The following is a 19,292-nucleotide window of genomic DNA, read 5'->3' as shown; positions in this document are numbered from 1 at the left end:
GCCGCCGGACCACCGGGCTCCTCAGGGGCTGCCGGCCCCGCCGCGGCCTGCAGGGGGCGCGCGCCGCCAGGCCACCGACCGGGGGAGGGAGCGCGGCTGGCCCGGCTCCGCCTGCCGATTGCCGAGCGCGTCGATCGCCGCCCTCTTCCCCGGCGGCGCTGGGCTTCGCCCGTCTCCAGCCGGACCGATCTCGCGAGCGCCCCGGGGCCACCATTTTCAGTCACCATAGTGACGGGTCCTGGCAACGTGGGGACGCCGGCAGGCCGCGGGCCTCGCCCTGTGCCCCGGTGTGAGCCGCCATCCCTCCAGACGCCCGCCCCTCGGGTCGTCTCCCGTCAGCCCCCCATGTGCCTCCGCGGAGCTCCGCATCCGCCCCCACCGTGATCCCGCCTGGCGGGGCCGCGTCCTGCTGACATGGCCGGGGAGGGAGACAAGAGGAAGCGCTTTATTTCAGCCACGGCTGCCAACTACTTCGGGCTGGATCCAGCTGTGGGTCCCGCTGCCCTGGGGCTCCATGCCCGCCCGGAGCTGGCCACGTTCCTGGACGACGGCAACGAGTTCGTCCTGGTCGTGCAGCGCTCGGGCACCCACCTCACCGCATCCAACAAGGTAGGGGGGTGTCAGCGGAGTGTGAGCAGGCACCTGTGGATCCGGCGTGTCCATTGCGGCCCCGTGTGTGAGTGGGGATGCAGAGCCTGGGGTCCGGCGCAGATTTAGTAGTTATAAAAGCGTGGTATCTGATTTGGAGGCTGCTGCAAATATCTGTGCTGGTCTCAGCGTCTTCGGCATAAATTCCTGGCCCAAGAGTCATAAAATCACAGAATCATAGAATAGTTTGGGTTGGAAGGGACCTTTAAAGGTCATCTAGTCCAACCCCCCTGCAATGAGCAGGGACATCTTCAACTAGATCAGGCTGCTCAGGGCCCTGTCCAATCCGACCTTGAATGTTTCCAGGGATGAGGCATCCACCACCTTTCTGGGCAACCTGTACCAGTTTCTCACCGCCCTCATTGTAAAGAATTTCATCCTTCTATCTAGTCTAAATCTTCCCTCTTTTAGTTTAAAACTGTTACCCTTTGTCCTCTTGCAAAAGTCCCTGCTAAAAAGTTTGTCCCCATCGTTATTATGGCCTTTCAGCTTATAAGAATATCTCCCTGGAGCCTTCTCTTCTCCAGGCTGAACGACCCCAATTCTTTCAGCCTGTCCTCACAGGAGAGGTGCTTCATCCCTCTGATCATTTTTGTGGGCCTCCTCTGGACCCGCTCCAACAGGTCCATGGCTTTCCTGTGCTGAGGGCTCCAGAGCTGGATGCAGTACAGTCTGTGAAGACCGTATGGTCAGCTGAGTGATATATTTGTTAGTGGAATGTGCCCATGCTGATACGGTGAGAGACTCTTTATCCGGGAATGTAGTGATAGGACGAGAGGTATGGTTTTAAATTGAAAGAGGGGAGATTTAGATTAGATACTAGAAAGAAATTCTTTACTGTGAGGGTGGTGAGGCACTGGAACAGGTTGCCCAGGGAAGTTGTGGATGCCCCATCCCTGGAAGTGTTCAAGACCAGGCTGGATGGGGCTTTGAGCAACCTGCTCGAGTGGGAGGTGTCCCTGCCCATGGCAGGGGGGTTGGAACTTGATGATCTTTGCAAAGCTACTTTCCATGATATTCGAAAAGTCATGGCAGTCAGGTGAAGTTCCTGCAGACTGGAAGAAAGGGAACATCACACCCATTTTTAAAAAGGGAAGAAAGGAGGACCCTGGGAACTACTGACCTGTCAGCCTCACCTCTGTGCCTGGGAAGATCATGGAGCAGATCCTTCTGGACGCCATGCTTGGGCACATGGAGGACAGGGGGATGATTCAGGACAGCCAACATGGCTTTACTAGGGGCAAGTCCTGCCTGACTAACCTAGTGGCCTTCTATGATGAAGTGACTAGGTCAGTAGACAAGGGGCGACCTATGGATGTGATCTATCTGGACTTCTGTAAGGCCTTTGACACAGTTCCTCACAACATCCTGCTTGCCAAATTGGAGGGATATGGATTTGATGGGTGGACGGTTCGGTGGATAAGGAATTGGCTGAATGGTCGCACCCAGAGGGTGGTACTCAATGGCTTGAAGTCCAGATGGAGAGCAGTGACTAGTGGTGTCCCTCAAGGGTCCGTCCTGGGACCAGTGCTGTTTAACATTTTTATCAACGACATAGACAGAGGGATTGAGAGCACCATCAGCAAGTTTGCAGATGACACCAAGCTGTGCGGTGTTGTTGATATGCCAGAGGGACGGGATGTCATTCAGAGGGACCTGGACGGGCTGGAGAGGTGGGCCCAGTTGAACCTCATGAGGTTCAACAAAAGCAAGTGCAGTTATGCACCTGGGCCGGAACAATCCTGGCTATAAATACAGGTTGGGGGATGAGGTGTTAGAAAGCAGCCCTGAGGAAAGGGACTTGGGGGTGTTGATGGACGAGAAGCTGGACATGAGCAGGCAATGTGCTCTCGCAGCCCAGAAGGCCAATCACATCCTGGGCTGCATCAAGAGATGTGTTGCCAGCAGATCCAGAGAGGTGATTCTGCCACTTTACTCTGCTCTGGTGAGACCTCACCTGGAGTACTGTGTGCAGGTCTGGAGCCCTCAATATAGAAAGGACATGGACCTGATGGAGCGGGTCCAGAGGAGAGCCACTAAAATGATCAGGGGGTTGGAGCACCTCTCCTATGAGGACAGACTGAGGGAGCTGGGGTTGTTTAGCTTGGAGAAAAGGAGGCTCCGGGGAGACCTCATAGCAGCCTTCCAGTACCTGAGGGGGGGCTACAGGAAGGCTGGGGAGAGTCTGTTTACAAAGGCCTGCAGTGACAGGACGAGGGGCAATGGTTTTAAGTTGGAGAAGGGGAGATTTAGATTGGATATTAGGAAAAAATTCTTTACCATGAGGGTGGTGGAACACTGGAACAGGTTGCCCAGGGAGGTGGTTGAGGCCCCTTCCCTTGAGATATTCAAGGTGAAGCTCGACGAGGCCCTGGGCAACCTGGTCTAGTTGGGGGTGTCCCTGCTGACTGCGGGGAGGTCGGACTAGATGACCTTTGGAGGTCCCTTCCGGCCTGGACCAATCTATGAATCTATGAATCTATGAATCTTTAAGGTCCCTTCCAACTCTAACGATTCTATGATTCTGTGTAGTTTTAGCATGCTGTATATTGTCACTGTGTGAATGCAATGCACCCTGGAGAACAGCTGCAAATGCCATGTGGAGTCTTGTGTCTGTGTTGTTCCTGGGCAAGGGTGCATGCAAGTGACTGGAAGGATTGGATTGCTAGTGTCCATTCAGGAAAGGTGGCCCAAAATGTGGCACATTGGCTGATATTTGACAAGTCCCAAAGTGGGTGTTGTCCAATTCATGCATTTTGCAGATTAATGCATCCAGCTGTGAGCAAATCTGAGGTTCATTTTGTGAAATATCCTGCTCTGAGTGTTTGTGTTCAATGTGTCTCATCCGAGTGGTACCGTGGGGTGTGATGAGCAGTGAATGTCACCACGAGATCAGGACGCGGTGTGGTGCATGTCACATAGAGTGTACAGGCAGAGCCTGAGGCTTAACGTGTGTCCCATTGTTCTGCTGTGAGGCCAGGGAGCTGGTGTCTGTTAAGTCAGTGATGGGTTTTTGTGCACTGATGGCTAGTGTAACAGGTCATTAACATGTGAACTGCTGTGTGGACTAGTAACTTACATACCTCCTGGTGTGTCTGGGTAGTCTATGAAGTCTAGTGCACGCTGCATTCATGCAAGAGCAAACATGTACATGTACTGGGTTTTGGGGTGTGCTGCTGAGCCGCTGTCAGATGTACAAAGCCACAGTCAGTAGCTGTGGAAGATCAGATGCACATAGGGGCTGCGGTGTACCTGTGTCTCAGCGAAATCATGTCTGTAGGTGTTGGGCTAAGGACCTGATAAGAAAGTAAAATTGATACTGTCCAGTAAAATTGAAAGCTGTTTTTACTGTCCTTCTTTTAGCAGAAAACAGTTCACGGATGTTTACAATTGCCCAGAGTGTGGGATTTCAGCTAGGGTATCTTTTTGCTGTTGTTTCGTCAAGTGTTTAATAATGTTCTCCTGTTTTATGAATTCTCCTCAGCCACAAATAGTTTCCAGTAATTGATCTTATGGCAACTTTTGGAACTTTACCCATAAGTTGGACTGTAAAGGGAACAAGAGTCATGACACAACTTGAAGATTTTACTGATAAAGGAGCATGTCTTTCTCTGTCCTTGAGAAATCTATAAATTGCAGTAGAGCTATGTATCTCCAGACTCAGGAGGACAATACTGAATATTTAGAAAAGTACTCCCAAAGTTATGTAGTGTAAAAATGCAAAAAAAAACCCCAAACCCAAAAGATAGGCTTCATGCTTAGGCTTCTTTAGGCACAAGATGGAGTTTCTGTTTTGCCTCCAGAAATTGCGAAGTGGAATTTTCAAAAGCAAAATAGCATAAGTAATTATGATATTTACAGATATTTTAGAGTGAAAAAAGCATTAGGTATTTGATGTCAGAATATATATTTCACATTCCTCTCAACTCAGGAATGAGTATAATACAGGTTTTGATTTTCTGCTCGATTCAGACACTACCAGAATGTTATCAGAGCCCATAGGGAGTAATATGGTATTATATAATCTTTTTCTTAATGGAAATAATTTGTGTAAATGGTGTACATAATTTAGTATAGTATGCAGTCAATGACAGTTTTCTGAACAAATCCTGTCTCCTTTGATTTTATAGATTGAAGCTACTGAGTCAAAGGATAAAGTGTTGGTGTTCTTTAAGCTGCGACCTGATGTAATTACTGAAGATAATCTTCATACTAATATTCTTGTGTCATCTATGCTAGATTCACCAATAAACACCCTTTATCAAGCAGTACGACAAGTTTTTGCACCAGTATTGCTGAAGGTGAGCAATATGCTGATTTAAATGTTCTGTAAATTTATACTGAAACATTAAAATTCCATAGCATGTTAACTCTTTTGACATAAATACTTCATGTTTTAAAAATAAAATATTTTAAGAGCTGAAATAATGAATGGTGGTTTGTAAGTTTGTAAGTAGCTACTTACCTCCTTTCCACTAGTTATTCCGGTCTTGTGTACTTTCCTGTTTTAGATATTGTTATATTTTATCTGAAATGCATAGATCAGTATAATGCAAACTATGTTTTCTGTAATATGTGGCAGATAGGTGTGCTAGACTCCAGATTAATTTGTACAGCTGCATTTTTCACAGTTTTGCTTTTTTGAAATGTTCTTAGGCTTTTCCTTCTGTTTCATTAAAGAACGTATTTCCTTTGTGGATTTTTTGTCAAAAACCATAACCATGGCTGTGTTTCAAAAGCTAGCAAGCAGAATTTCAGCATTTAAATATTTTTAATTTCTTATATGTCACCACATTAATAAAATAATTTTCGAAAACCACAGTAACTTTTAATATTTGATTCTAGCAATTTGCAGAATCAAATAACTTGAGAATTAATTAACAAAGAACCTTGAACACGTTGTTAGAGTGCTGTTATAAATCCAATAATAGACTTTTAAATTTGTGATTAAAAAAGTTGCACAGTATCATTATGGTTTGATAAGTGAAAAGAATAAGGTTTTCCATAACTTTACGAAAAATAAGCTATTACAGTGTCCCACCAAGTGGTGGCTTAATACTATTAATCTGATTTTTTTTTTTAAGATTTTTTAAGATTAATGGGAGGAAAATAGTAATTTTTCTATCATGCGAGTCACATTTTTTTAAATTTTCATTGCAGGATGAGAGATGGAGTAAAACATTTGATCCCAAACTCCAAAAACTTTTAAGTGAGCTTGAAGCTGGCTTGAGTACTGTTCTCAGAAGATCAGATCCTAATTACACAGGAACAAAATTCAGTGAAGATGATGTGCGAGGTTTGTTTTGCAGTTATGTCTTTTATAATTAATTTTCAATTGGGGGTAAATCATTGATTTATAGGTTGAGTTTTCAGTCTTCATTATCCCAGTGACTGCAAGAGTGTGAAATGTGACAGGTTGTGGTGAGTATATTGGAATGAGTGACGATCAGCTCTCGTCTCGTCTCTCTGTATGAACTTGTTAGTACAGCTAGTCACAGTCAGAAGTTGAAGGGTAATTATATAACCATATAGTAAAAATTTGCTTTAGAAAGTAAGTTCTGACTGAAAATATTTTGTGACCATTCATGTAATTCATATTTAAACATTTTCTGATCTTATTTGCAGCTATACTTACACCAACAGATGAATTTCAGTTCTGGACAGAATGTGCTCATCATGGAAGTAAATGGTGTAGTAAAGAGAGAGCTTCTCATTTTAAAGACCTTTTTGAGGACATTGCAAAAGTATGTTTTCTTTTGTGTGATCAGTGATATATTTGTAGACTTAGTAAAAACATTCTTCTTGTGAAATATGTATCAGTATATGTACAGTCTTTCAAATATATGAATATATAACTAGTTATGTTTTCCTTAGGCAAAATCTTACTTTAAATGACATTTATGTAGTTTCTAGTGGCAGTGCTGCAGAACAAAACCAACATTTTATTGGGAGCAGATTTTACCATTGAATCCTAAGAGCTGCTGTAGCAATGCATCAGTGTGCTACGTTTATGAACTAGAGATTGACTACTCAATAAACAATAAATATTATTAAATATATTAAATATTATTATAAAACAAATAAAACAAAAAACTGAAAATGTGGAGGATAATAATGAACTCTATCATGCAAAGTTTTGGGTACCTGTAAAGCACTTGCTCGAATAGCACTTCAGATATTAATGCAATCTTCACATGAATAAACTAACACAAATACTTGCTTTTTGATAGGATTATGACATATTCTGTTAAGCAATAAACCCCAGGAAACTACAGAAATTGCCAGCTTCAGAAAAGTGTAAATGTTTCTACAATACTAGTTGGAAAGTATTTGTCTTAAGGATATTTTTTTCTAGGATTATTACAACTTGGATAGTCTTTCGTTATTTGAAGTTGTGGATTTGGTGGAGACTACCAGGGACACTGTTGATGGTGTGTGGAGACAAACAGAACATGATCCTTATCCACAGCCACGCATGCAAAATCTCTTGGATGTAATAGGTAAACCTTTATGTGGTCTTTATTAAATAAACAGTTGAGAAAAAGTAAAATGAATCCTTGAGCAGAGACCACCTTTTTCCTAAAGGCACTGGAGATAGCCTACAGCACTAAGTGCTTTCTTCTGTTAATTATCATCTATTAATACTGCCTTATAGTATCGAATAATTCAGCCAGTTCTGGTAGATGCCTTCACACATGCCTGGGAATATGACAGCTAACAGAATCACAGAATCAACTGTGACAACAAGATGGAGTTGTCATCTGTGGTAATAGGATGGAGTTGGATACCTTTAATCCTGTGCATTGGATTTGTCTTGTTTCTGTTTGACTCCTTGTCTTTTTCCCAGAGGAGAAAATTTATTTATGTAAAAACCCCATTTGAAAGTTGATTCCGTCTGTGTGGAGGTGAGAGCAGGACATGGAGAGAGGTTGCTTCTCTCTTTCTCACAATAGCAGTCCCTTGTTCTGGGACAGGGATAAGACACTGAGTTTGTCTTCTGCGGCCAGATGTGTATACGCGTGGCGGGAAGGCTGGCTGGGAACAGCTGCTGATACAGACAGATGCTTGTGTGTGGATTCCGGAATCCAAATTCATCAGCTTCTGATGTTGGACCAACCTCCATTTAACTTCGAGACATTTAAGAATTTTTTTAAATCTGAATCAAAACTATAAGTTATTGATACATTTGTGTGGTTTGAAATTAAGACATCACACTAGTTTTTTAAAAATGTGTTTGGAACTTGGTTTAGAGTTTAAAGAAATTATTTGGAACAAACTTAACGTATTGCTTTTGTATGCTTTTTTGTGTTCTAGGTGGCTCGCTAGGTAGATATGTTCAGAGAAAATTAGCGGCTTTGAATCTGTGGGAGGATGCTTTCCACAGTGTTAAAGAAAATCTAAAGGCTGGCATCTTGATTTGTGAGCAGTGGGTATCAGCTTGTGAGTACCTAACTGGACAACTGTGGCAACGTTATACTCTACATCCATGGAAAAATGAGAAGTATTTCCCTGAAATGTTAGCCAAACTTGGCAAACGTCTTGATGAGGTAGAGATTTCAATTATACACATTTATTTCATTAGACACAGAATTAAACAACATTATTTTAAGTTAAAAAAAGGAATTAAAATGCTTTTATAGCCTTTTTAGACTCAGATAGCGTTCCATAATCTATTTGTGCCTGAGCTTTTCAAAAGATTCATGTAAAAAGGATGGGATGTACTGCTTGTGCTTTTTGCTTCTAAATGTGAGTTTTATGTGAAAATATGTTGGATATACAAGATTTTTTTTTTCTGTTATAGGTGCTAACTGTTAGAACACTGCATGAAAAACTTACATTGTTTTTGCCAGCTGGAGAACAAAATGCTTTACGTCTTGCTCAGGTGTTCGAACCCTTTGCTGGCTTAAATCCTGTACACTATAATCCGTACACAGAGGTATAATGCTTATTTTTAATTTATTCACATTCTTTCTGTAACTTTTTATCATGTATATGAATAGTCCTAAACTAACATATGAACTCATTATCTCTAGCCATTATGGAAAGCAGCAGTCTGTCAGTATGAAAGAATTATTGCACCAGCGGAACAAAAAATAGCAAGCAAATTGAAGAAATTTATTTCAGAAATTCAGGACAGCCCTCAGCAGGTATGGGTATTTTTGTAGTCTGAAATCTTTCCTAAAGATAAAGTTTCTGAATTCTTAAGTAGTCAGTTTAGAGCAAAGGAGTAAGTACTTAGTACCAAAGACAGTCCTTATGAACAGTACTAACGAGTAGTGTCAGAATACGTTTAATTTTTTTTTCAGGAGAAAGAGGTAACTTTTTTTAACTTCATATTCCAGCTTCTTCAAACATTTCAGAAATATAAAGAATTGATAAAGCATCCAAATATAAGCAAAGAACTGCTTTTTGAAAGGGAAACATTACTAGCAAAACTTCAGGATTATGTCAAAGGTAAAATTGTGTTTAAAAATCTTTATTTGTGTTAGTTTTTTACTAAAATTCTTTATTTACTTTAAAAATTATATCAGCATCCCTAGTATGTTTTTATAATTACAGTAATAATTTTAAGCTTGTTCTATTAGGTTTCTGGTTTAGCATGAATCTTTTGCTTGTTTTAGACCATCAGACCGAATTTGAAACTCGATGCCATGGTGTTCCTGGTGATGTTTCTGGACCACTGTCAGGCAAAAACCTTTCTGAAGTTGTCAATAATATTGTATGGGTACGGCAGCTGGAGCTGAAGGTAACAGATTCCATTACTGTTTTGACACAGTATTATAACAGAATGTAAAACCTGGTATTTGAGATTTCTGTGAGGAATTCCCCATAGAAGAATTGTGAGCTTCCGAAGAGTTACAGCATCAGGATTCCTTATTAGTGGCGCTGCTTGCTAAGTTGAATTTTATTAACTGACCCAGAAGACAGTCTGATTGTAATACACTGAACTGCCTGCTTTTATGACTTAATTATTTTTTTTTTTAATAAAAAAAAAGACCAAAATTCTGAGAGGAGGTGTTTTGTTAAATTTTACCCTTCAGTTTGCATTTTAAAATAGTATTTAAGATTTACAGATAGCCAGATCCTGACATCCTAATTCTAACTTGTTATTATTAACCTGTGTAGCGTCCCCTTAAAATCAAAGGGATTTCTTGGTAGTACTTTTTTGAGTCAGTGCCTGCCAGGGAATTTACTACGGAGACTGTAGTAAAAGTAAACTTCAAATGATTCTGTGTTCTCTTACAACAACATGAGTTTAAAACATATGTGATTCTAGAGAACAAATCTTATGAGGAGCGGCTGAGGGAGCTGGGATTGTTTAGCCTGGAGAAAAGGAGGCTGAGGGGAGACCTTATCTCTCTCTACAACTACCTGAAAGGAGGGTGTAGCAAGGTGGGGGTCAGTCTCTTCTCCCAGGTAACAGGTGATAGGACAAGAGGAAATGGCCTAAAGTGGCACCAGCGGAGGTTTAGATTGGATATGAGGAAAAATTTCTTAACTGAAAGGGGTATCAAACATTGTAACAGGCTGCCCAGGGAAGTGGTGGAGTTGTCACCCCTGGAGGTATTTAAAGGACGCATAGACATAGTGCTGAGGGACATGGTTAAGTGATGGTTTTTGTCAGTGTTAGGTTGATGGTTGGACTCGATGATCTTAAAGGTCCCTTCCAACCTAGACAGTTCTATGAATCTATGATGATCTTAAGGGTCTTTTCCAACCTAAATGATTCTATTCTAATAGAATAATATTTTAATAGTGGTATACATCTGTGGTGGACAACTTACTCAGACCCAGTTTACCGTAACTGGAATTTGAACATCTGGGACACAATTCAGGATTCACTTTTTTTTTTCCCCAATCGGTTTTTGAATCCGGCTTGGATGTTTTGTAATACTGATTTTTATTGTGGTGATTTTTCTTTCATGATTGAATACTGGGAAATTAAGCTTTCTTTCTTTGTGATTGTGTTTAAGGTGGATGATGCTATCAAACTGGCAGAGGCTCTTCTGTCTGACTTATCTGGATTTCAAACTTTTCATCAAAGTGCAGATTCTTTTCTGGAACAATTAAAAGTGTATGAACAAGAGCAATTTGATGATTGGTCTAGGAACATCCAGTCAGAGTTATCAAATCCCAAGTCAGGACTTTGGTAAATACATTCTTGTTTAAATAATGTTTGTGCTGAAATCTGTAGTGTGGGTTAATTCAGTAGAACTTGATGAAGGAAATAAAAAAATGTACAGAATTGAGAATGAGTGGAGAAACAAAATGGAAGAGTTTATTATCATTTCATCATCCTGTCAGGCTTGGTTGGTAAGTTGAAGTATACAGGACAATGTTAATAGCTAATCTTTCAGTTTCTAGTAACACCTGGAATAGAAGACATGTTTTGTTTGCTTGTTGCTCGTACTTGCTGTCCATTGTAATCTATATAGTGATAATATCTAGAAACCAGATGAGATTATCTGTGTTATACAGATGACATGTAGAGTAACAAATGAATTGCTATTCACAAGAACTTCTGCAATGTAAATAGAGCAGATGGTAGAAGGGTAAGAAAATAAATTTATACCTCATGAATTGTGTTCCCCAAAACAATGAAATTACTTTATGGGATATTAAAATATATTTTAACAATTTTTTTAATTGGTTGGCCACATAGCTTCTTTTTGCACCTCTGTGTGTTGCAAACTTTCTTTGAAAAAAGTGCTTGTCCACAGTTTCAGAGGATACAGGAGTTGATACTTCTGTGTAGACTTTTATTTTATGAAAAACACTCAAATATAACAAATAAACAAGTGCAGCACTCCAATATATAACAACCATCTAATTTATTAGTACCATAAAATTTTGCTAGTGTGAAATTTTGAAAGATAGGAAGAGATTAATTAAAAGGAAAAGAAAAGAGGTAGCACACTGCAAAGGGGAATGCAATGGGTATGGAAACTAAAAAAAGATGAGGAAAAAATGAAAAAATGAGTAAAGCTGAGTTTTTATGAAAGAAGCCTAGAAGGATTGTGGTAGAAGCATTATGACATTAGGAAAAAAAATAATGGAGTAAAATCTAAAGATAAGCTGATGTTCTTATTAGCATCTGATTGTGTATACCAAAACATTCCACTGATCCGAGTCCTGATTCTTGGATTGGTTCCCTTGGAGAATTTCTCCCCCTTTGCAGTGCTGAAGGCTGGGGCCCGTAAAGTGCCGGCTGGAGGGAGTAGGATAGGTCCAGTGTATTTGAGAAATGCTGTCTAGCTGTGAGGTACATGTTAAGTATCGTAACAAGCCAGAAAACCTTTTTGAGCAAAACCAATAGGCATTATTAATTTCTTTTTGTCTTCACTGGCTTTGAATGAAAAGAATTACTAGAATAATTTCTGAGTAAATGAAAATGTTAATAAACGTAGAAGAATGTAATAGAATGACATCAAGCTTTTTAGAATTGTTCATTATATTATTATAAAATGCACCTAAGAAAGGATCAATATCAAATTATATTCGATAATATGTTTAATCTGATTTTGGTTTAGCATCCAAGCTAATAGTCCAGTAATGGAGTTGGATCACGTTTTTGGAACATTAAACATACTTTATTCAGATCGTTTGGTAACTCTCCTAAGAGAAGTCCGTCAGCTATCAGCACTTGGTTTTGCTATACCAGCTAAAATACAGCACGTTGCAAACACTGCACAGAAGTTCTGTAAGCAGGCGGTCATCCTCAAACAGGTATAAGATTAAATGTCATAGTAACTTCCTGTACTGACTTCCCAGCTTTAGTACTAGAACTTTTCTAGACTATTATCTTTTCTGACTGTGTGGTTGAGCTTTTTGCTGTGTTTGTCTGTATGAAAGTAACTTGTTTCTTGAACAAATTAGCTAAGTCCTTAAAAGAGAAAAAAATAAATGCTTTACAATTTCGGAATGTGTTTTCTTTTGAAACCAAATGAATTATAGTATTAAAGCCATGTGAAGTACTGTATGAATATACAAAAATATGACAAGTAATTTATTGATGTCCTGGTTTTAGTCTCGCTTTCTGATAATTATAACTGAAGGTGAATTTCATAAAATGGACCAGCTTGTCCTCACTGTTGCTAGTTTTCAAATGACAATATTTTAATAAGTATTTTAATGGAAATGTGTGTTTGTTTTTTTGGGGAGTTGTTTTTTGACAGGACCCAGTGCTACATAAGTTTTTATTTGGCTTATATTTCTTTTGAAAGACCATGTCAGGTTTTCTTCTGTTACAGTAAGAGGCAAGAATAAAGATATCCGTATTGGTTAAAGTTCTGACGTAGTTACACAGGGTCAGTTCAGTTTCACATGAGGTGTCATTGGGGTCTGAGATACCTGCCCAGCTAAGGCAGAGATGACACAAAACCTACAAGATACCCATGCACCTGCATCACTGACTTGGGTAGAAATCTTAGTCATCTCAAAAGGCACTAGATGTGTATATGTGGACAATTAAACCAAGTTGTAGGTTATCCCTCTTACTCCAGCTGTCAATGTGGAAGTAAATAGATCTATTTTAGGTCTTGTGCCATATCCTGGTGGATGTCATGGATACTTGATGGCTTCTGAAATGGCACTAGATGCCTACATTTGCATAAAATAGTGGAACTGTTCCACTTACAATAAATCTGAGACTGAATTTATTTCACTTAAGATGAAGTATGATCACCTCAGATGTGTAAGTAGCAGTCGTCTTTGCTACTGGAATTTGTCACTAGAAGAAGATAGGATCACATTAGCATTGCATATGTACCTTATTTTTGTAAACATTTTACTATTATAGTTAATTCTCATTTCTTAATGGTATTGGTTGGGCAATACTTTCAGAAATATCCTGCATTACATTTATTGCCATATAAATATTTTTATCTATTATTGTAAATTTAATCTCTCCATTTTTGCAGGTGGCGCATTTTTATAATTCTATTGATCAACAAATGATTCAGAGTCAGAAGCCAATGATGTTAAAGTCTGCTCTAGCATTTGAACAGATAATTAAGGTGAAAGAATTCCTTTCTCTGTATTTTAAATTTCAGTGGTATCTGTGCATATTCTGTGCTGCTTTTTCTGTGTTTAATGCTGGACTTTTTTAACTGTAGCCTTCCCATACAAGCAACACCATCCATTTAATTAGCATTTATTGAAATCAGTGGGCCTTTTTTTGAATGTTGTCATTTAAACAACTGCTTACTCCTTTTTACTATGGATATTAGTGTAATATGGTCTCTCAAGAATTATTTTTACTGTTTGAATTTATGCATGAGCCACAATGGGGTCAATTCCTTAATAGTTGGGAATATAACTGCTGTTTTAATGGTTCTAAACAATATTATTTTTGTCTATGTTAGTAAAAATGGAATATGCTTTATTCTGGAGATAAATTAGTATTTCACTGTTTAACTGTTAATAACTCCCTGTGGATTTTGTAATCCTCTTGAGTATTTCTAATTCATGTTTTGGGCAGGTTGAAAGTAGGTAGTTTCTCTTCTAGATTAAGAACAAAAGAATCTCTGAATCTACCTGATTATTGACTTATGCGTGCAGTTTGTTACAGTGGCTTGGTGTTCAGACATAACATAGTTGCTCTGAGAAGATTTTTTTTTTATAATTGCTAGAATGTTCACTATACTTAAAGAAGTTCTAGATTTTTATTTTAAGGAATTTGAACTGGAGGAATTTATTTATTTATTTTCATTTTTCTGCTTTGAAGGGACAAATCGAACTTAAAAATTACACTACAATCTACAATTTTTTAACACCATATTTCTATTTTATGTCTGCAGAAGCATGTTGTATATCATGAATTTCAGTTTACTAGTTTTGATCAGTTTGAAGCACTTTACCTTCTTTCAGCGCTTTTACAATGTGAGAATGGCTGGAGAATTATGACATGGCCATAAACTCTGTATTGCGCAAGAGAGTAATGTCTCCAGAGCAAGCATTACAGAAATGGTTCGAAACTCACCCCTGAGAACCATTTTACAAGACAGGGTACAAGAATCAGGCTGATAGTAGAAGGGATGTTGGGGTTGGGATTATTTCACACAAAATGGTGGAGAGGCCAGACCAAACTGTAGGTTCAAAAGTTTCCTGGAAAAAGTTCCTAAACTGTATCTTAAATTTTCCTTGGGCTGGCTGCAGATTATGCCACAGATTCCTTTAGTGTACAGACCCTAAAACAGTGATGGTGCAGAAGTGTTCAAAGGCACAACATATTCTCTTAACTGACACGATTTCTGCCCTACATCTTTTAGGAATAGATCCAGTTGTGGAACTTCAGATGCTTTTGTGTTCTGATTTTCTACTCTAAACTTAGCAAAATGCATAAAACCCCCAGAACCTTGATAAAAAGCCCAGAGAAATGGAAATCCCCAAAGCTGCTCATGAGTCAGTGGAATTTTACAGTGTAATTTAAAAAAATATTTTGTGATAAACAGGTGAAGTTGGATAGCAATTATTAGTATGACATTTTGGTTTTTGGTCTGTGCAGGACAAAGAGGAAAGGAGGAGTTTAAGGTGTCCTCTTAGCTTAAGGTGTCTGCTTATGTGTGTGGGGCAGGAGTCTAAACATCGATGGATTCATTTAAAAATCTGTTAAGAGTCTGGCATTAGTCCTCCCCAGTGTGTTGATGTAGCTATAATGATATGCCCATATGTCTGTGATTTGCTGGATTATTATGTCTCTAGTGCAGTAGTGAGAGGGAGGTCCTCCGTTTTTTACTAGGAGTAAAACCATCTTTCTCATATTATCACTTCCTGTATGCTTGCTGGTAGACTGTATTTGTCATTAAATCTTACAAAGTTTGTATGTTTTTCAAGCATTCAAAATCTGGTCCTGGAGGAAAAGCTCAAATAACATGGGATAATCCTAGAGAATTGGAAGCTTATATCCAAAAACTGCAAGCTGCTGCTGAACGGCTTTCCACTGAGAATAGAAAACTAAGAAAGTGGCACACAAACTTCATTGAAAAGGTATATTTTCCAGGTGAAATTAAAATCACATCTCTTATAGCTTACTTTCCCCTTCCTTTAATTTACGTGATGATTAATATGTTTATTATCCTTTAAAACTCTTTTAACAGGTTATATCGCTCATGAATATTGATCTACTTCGGCAGCAGCAGCGTTGGAAAGATGGACTCCAGGAGCTCCGAACTGGTTTTGCCAGCCTCGAGTCACAGGCAGGATTTCATTATCATACTGCAAACTGTGAACATTTGACTTTTCAACAGTACTCAAGATTTAAGACTCAGACATAGCATGACGGAATTAATTTTGATTAAGGAGTTATTAGCTAGCTCAGGAAAACTGATTGTATACTAGTTGCTGACAGGTGTGAGGTAAAATCTCAGATGAGGACGATGAAGATAATCTTTTTTATGTCATACTAGTAATGGGAGAAGAATGACACTTGGTCAGATGACAGGGGTTAGGTGAAAAAATGGGAAAACCATAGGTCATATAGATCAGTCGTGTCTGAGCCATTAACGCAAGGTAAAATAAAGAAATTGGTACAGATATGAGTGATCCCGAGGCAGAATAGAACAAATGTATGAAATTTAGAGTTAAAATGCATTTCTACCTGAAATAATGAAAAAAACACACTATTATTTGTTCACTTATTAACTGTCAACTTTTAGAATGGAATTATCTAGGTTGGAAAGACACAGTACTCAAGGTGGGGCCTCACCAGTCCCGAGTACTATGAGGCTGCTTCTGTGAAACTTAACCAGGTGTATCCTGTTTTCACCATCCAAAATTACAAGATGGTATAGTCTTACTGCTGTTGTCATCAGGATTTTACATATTTTCTTTAAAAACCCTATTTATAATTGTCTTAAGGCTTGCTTGAGACAATTTCAAGCTTTCTTAATCTCTTGAATCTTTCTGTTGGAAGAGTTCGTCTGGGCAGCCTCGAATTGAAGGGCAGACATTAACTGTGTAGTTTCCTGCAGCAACCTTGGACTGCTTCCAAAGCCCTGCCTGAAAATCTCTATCCAATTAAATAATGGAACTGTAAAATAAATAAATAAAAATATATAAAATAAATAAACTGTAAAAATAAATAAACTGTTAAGCTGAAAGAAGTTTCTAATTTATTTTTTAACTTGTGTTGCCCTTCTGAAAATCCCTGGATGGCTCACAAGTGACCATTTACAGACTTAAGTGTATGATCCAGCTTTATACATTCTTACAGTGCAATGTAGCAGATTCCAATGAAAATCTGAGTTCTTTAAGATAAATTCTTATATCTACTTGTTAGTTAATATTGATCTGCGGAAACACACAAGACCTTTCTGAAATACAGTTTAAAAGGTAACTTACATGGCATAACAAAATGAAAGGTGTGGTACATGTTTAGATCTCTAATTCAGCCAGCTCTGTGTCTTATTTCTATCAGAGTCCTGTGCATTTTGTAGTAACCTTGAAGAACCTTATCATAAACCAATGGGCGATGAACGTCAGTGAGGTTGTTATACTGAGCTGCCATAGAGACTGGTGTGATTTGGATAGAATTTTTTTGTTCTTATATTAATTTGAAATAAATGTAGTAGCTCTAGATGTTCTAAATATTCAAACTAGTCATAGAATCATAGACTCTCTTGAGTTGGCAGGGACCCACAAGGATCATAGAGTCCACCTCCCTGCTCCTCGCGGGACGACTTGAAACTAAAGCATATGACTAAGAACGTCGTCCAGATGCTTCTTGATCTCTGACAGGCTTGATGCCATGACTGCTTCCCTGGGGAGCCTGTTCCAGTGGTGTCATACTTTTTTGAATTTTACTAAGATCCTCGTCTTCAGGCATTGTACTGTGCTCAGTTTCAGTTTATAATTACGGTTTGAGGAATAAAATAAAATAAAATAAAAATAAACATCATTATATTTTAGGGTTTCAAGTCATGTGATATGAAAGCTTGGAGACAACACTGGAATCATCAACTTTACAAAGCTCTGGAGCATCAGTATCAAATGGGTTTAGAAGCACTCAATGAGAATTTACCAGAAATAACTATTGATCTAACATTCAAGTAAGATATTATTTTTTTTCTATTAAGAAAATATTCTGGCTGAGATTACATACAAATACTAGTTTTTGTATGATTTGTTTCACTTTTTAGGCAAGGCCGGTTGCAATTCAGACCTCCTTTTGAAGAAGTACGAGCTAGATATTACAGAGAAATGAAGAGATTCATCTCCATCCCAAATCAGTTTAGGGGAGTAAGTGAAGCAGAAGAAGAGTCTATATTCTCTGTTATGACCGAAAGAAACGCAAATGGATTTCTGACTGCTTTCAGTAAAGCAGAGGATTTGTTTAGAAGGCTGGCAGAAGTTTCTAACCAATTCAAGGTATTTTCAATATCTTTTTTTTTTTTTTAGTTTTGTATCATCTTAGGCTTCAGACATTCTAGAAGTAACTGAGAAATGACATTTGTGCTTTATTGTCCTTTTCTACAGGGCATATAGGCAAAATCTTAGTAAGTTCATCCGTGTTAAGTCAACCACTTAAGCACACATCTAGCCTAAAGAATATGTACAGTTCCCATTGAAACCTTGGTATTATAGCTGTCTTTTTTCTCTTGTTCCAAATCTGTTTTGGTTATCCTGAAATACGTGAATATGTCAAACCATTTTGTACCTCCTGATTTTTGCTCTAAGAAAATCTGTAGGTAATTGAAGGAGCACAAAGGTTAAAGATAATGTAGCTTGAAAACATTATTAAAGTATTTTAATATCATTGAGAAACAGATTTTTTTAGTCTGGAAAATATTTCTTTTCCATGAAATCAAAATTAATGTTGAAAAGGAATGGATCGTAATTGGCCAAGTAGATATGGAAGCTCTGGTGGAGACATGTCTTTCTAGCAAGCAGGACTGGGAAAAAAACTTCAAAGCATTAAAAGTGAGAGGGAAAGAAGCAGAACGTCTTCCAAGGTAAAGTGTAACTATTCTTTTGTTTGACTAATGTATTCTATCAGATACTTTAAAGGTATAGTAAAGTAGAAATATTCTTTTTATGTGGAGATACAGATAGAATTTCAAGTGTTTTTAACATATTGCTGTAATTTTTAGATGTTTGGATTTTTGTGTTTTGGTTTTAGTTTTAGATACTTCTTCCCTTTTTTCTGCACAGCCTTCTGTATAAACTTTTAATGTCTTCCTTTGATATGATGGGAAACCCCCTTAAAATTAAGGGCTGATTCTGAAATACTACAAAACATGGTGATATTTTAACAATTCATTTAGCTAAGTACTGTACGTGTGGAGTGTATGTGACAGGAACAGAATTAGTAAATGTTTATACATGAAATAATTCCTATATTGAAACACTTAATTACCTCTTATAATTTATAGATTAAAATATGCTAGCGTAGGCTTTTATTCATACTTATATTCACATGGAATTTAGTGTATTGCAAGGTTAGAGTTCTTGAACTGCTGGGAATCATGTTCAGTACAAGTGAAAAGAGGTGACATTTCATATAGGAGAATGGACTGGTAGAACTTATTGGCTAAGTGATATTCTGAGCAGTAAAGATTTTCATCAGTTCAAGGGCAGACTGGGGTGAATAGAAGACAAATTGGCTGATGTCTCTTATCGCTGGAAACCACATGTGGCGATGAAGT

General features: G+C 38.5%; 1 protein-coding gene across 1 annotated transcript in view; it reads left to right on the top strand.

Annotated features, from left to right (window-relative positions):
- The first annotated feature begins 414 nt into the window (after positions 1-414).
- DYNC2H1 (dynein cytoplasmic 2 heavy chain 1) overlaps positions 415-19,292 on the top strand; it is a 180,898-nt gene continuing 162,020 nt past the window's right edge. The window contains exons 1-18 of the mRNA XM_074153785.1: positions 415-609; positions 4,779-4,949; positions 5,809-5,944; positions 6,274-6,392; positions 7,004-7,148; positions 7,963-8,195; positions 8,450-8,584; positions 8,682-8,795; positions 8,991-9,102; positions 9,270-9,394; positions 10,623-10,798; positions 12,180-12,375; positions 13,569-13,664; positions 15,484-15,636; positions 15,747-15,845; positions 17,557-17,696; positions 17,787-18,015; positions 18,472-18,599. Coding sequence (XP_074009886.1) covers positions 415-609; positions 4,779-4,949; positions 5,809-5,944; positions 6,274-6,392; positions 7,004-7,148; positions 7,963-8,195; positions 8,450-8,584; positions 8,682-8,795; positions 8,991-9,102; positions 9,270-9,394; positions 10,623-10,798; positions 12,180-12,375; positions 13,569-13,664; positions 15,484-15,636; positions 15,747-15,845; positions 17,557-17,696; positions 17,787-18,015; positions 18,472-18,599 — 2,702 coding nt within the window. The remainder of the gene's footprint in view (positions 610-4,778; positions 4,950-5,808; positions 5,945-6,273; positions 6,393-7,003; positions 7,149-7,962; positions 8,196-8,449; positions 8,585-8,681; positions 8,796-8,990; positions 9,103-9,269; positions 9,395-10,622; positions 10,799-12,179; positions 12,376-13,568; positions 13,665-15,483; positions 15,637-15,746; positions 15,846-17,556; positions 17,697-17,786; positions 18,016-18,471; positions 18,600-19,292) is intronic.

The sequence above is a fragment of the Numenius arquata genome, chromosome 1, assembly GCF_964106895.1.
Source record: "Numenius arquata chromosome 1, bNumArq3.hap1.1, whole genome shotgun sequence".
In the NCBI taxonomy this organism is placed as follows: domain Eukaryota; kingdom Metazoa; phylum Chordata; class Aves; order Charadriiformes; family Scolopacidae; genus Numenius; species Numenius arquata.
The sequence above is the reverse complement of the archived record's forward strand: the minus strand, read 5'-3'. Positions and strand labels throughout refer to the sequence as shown.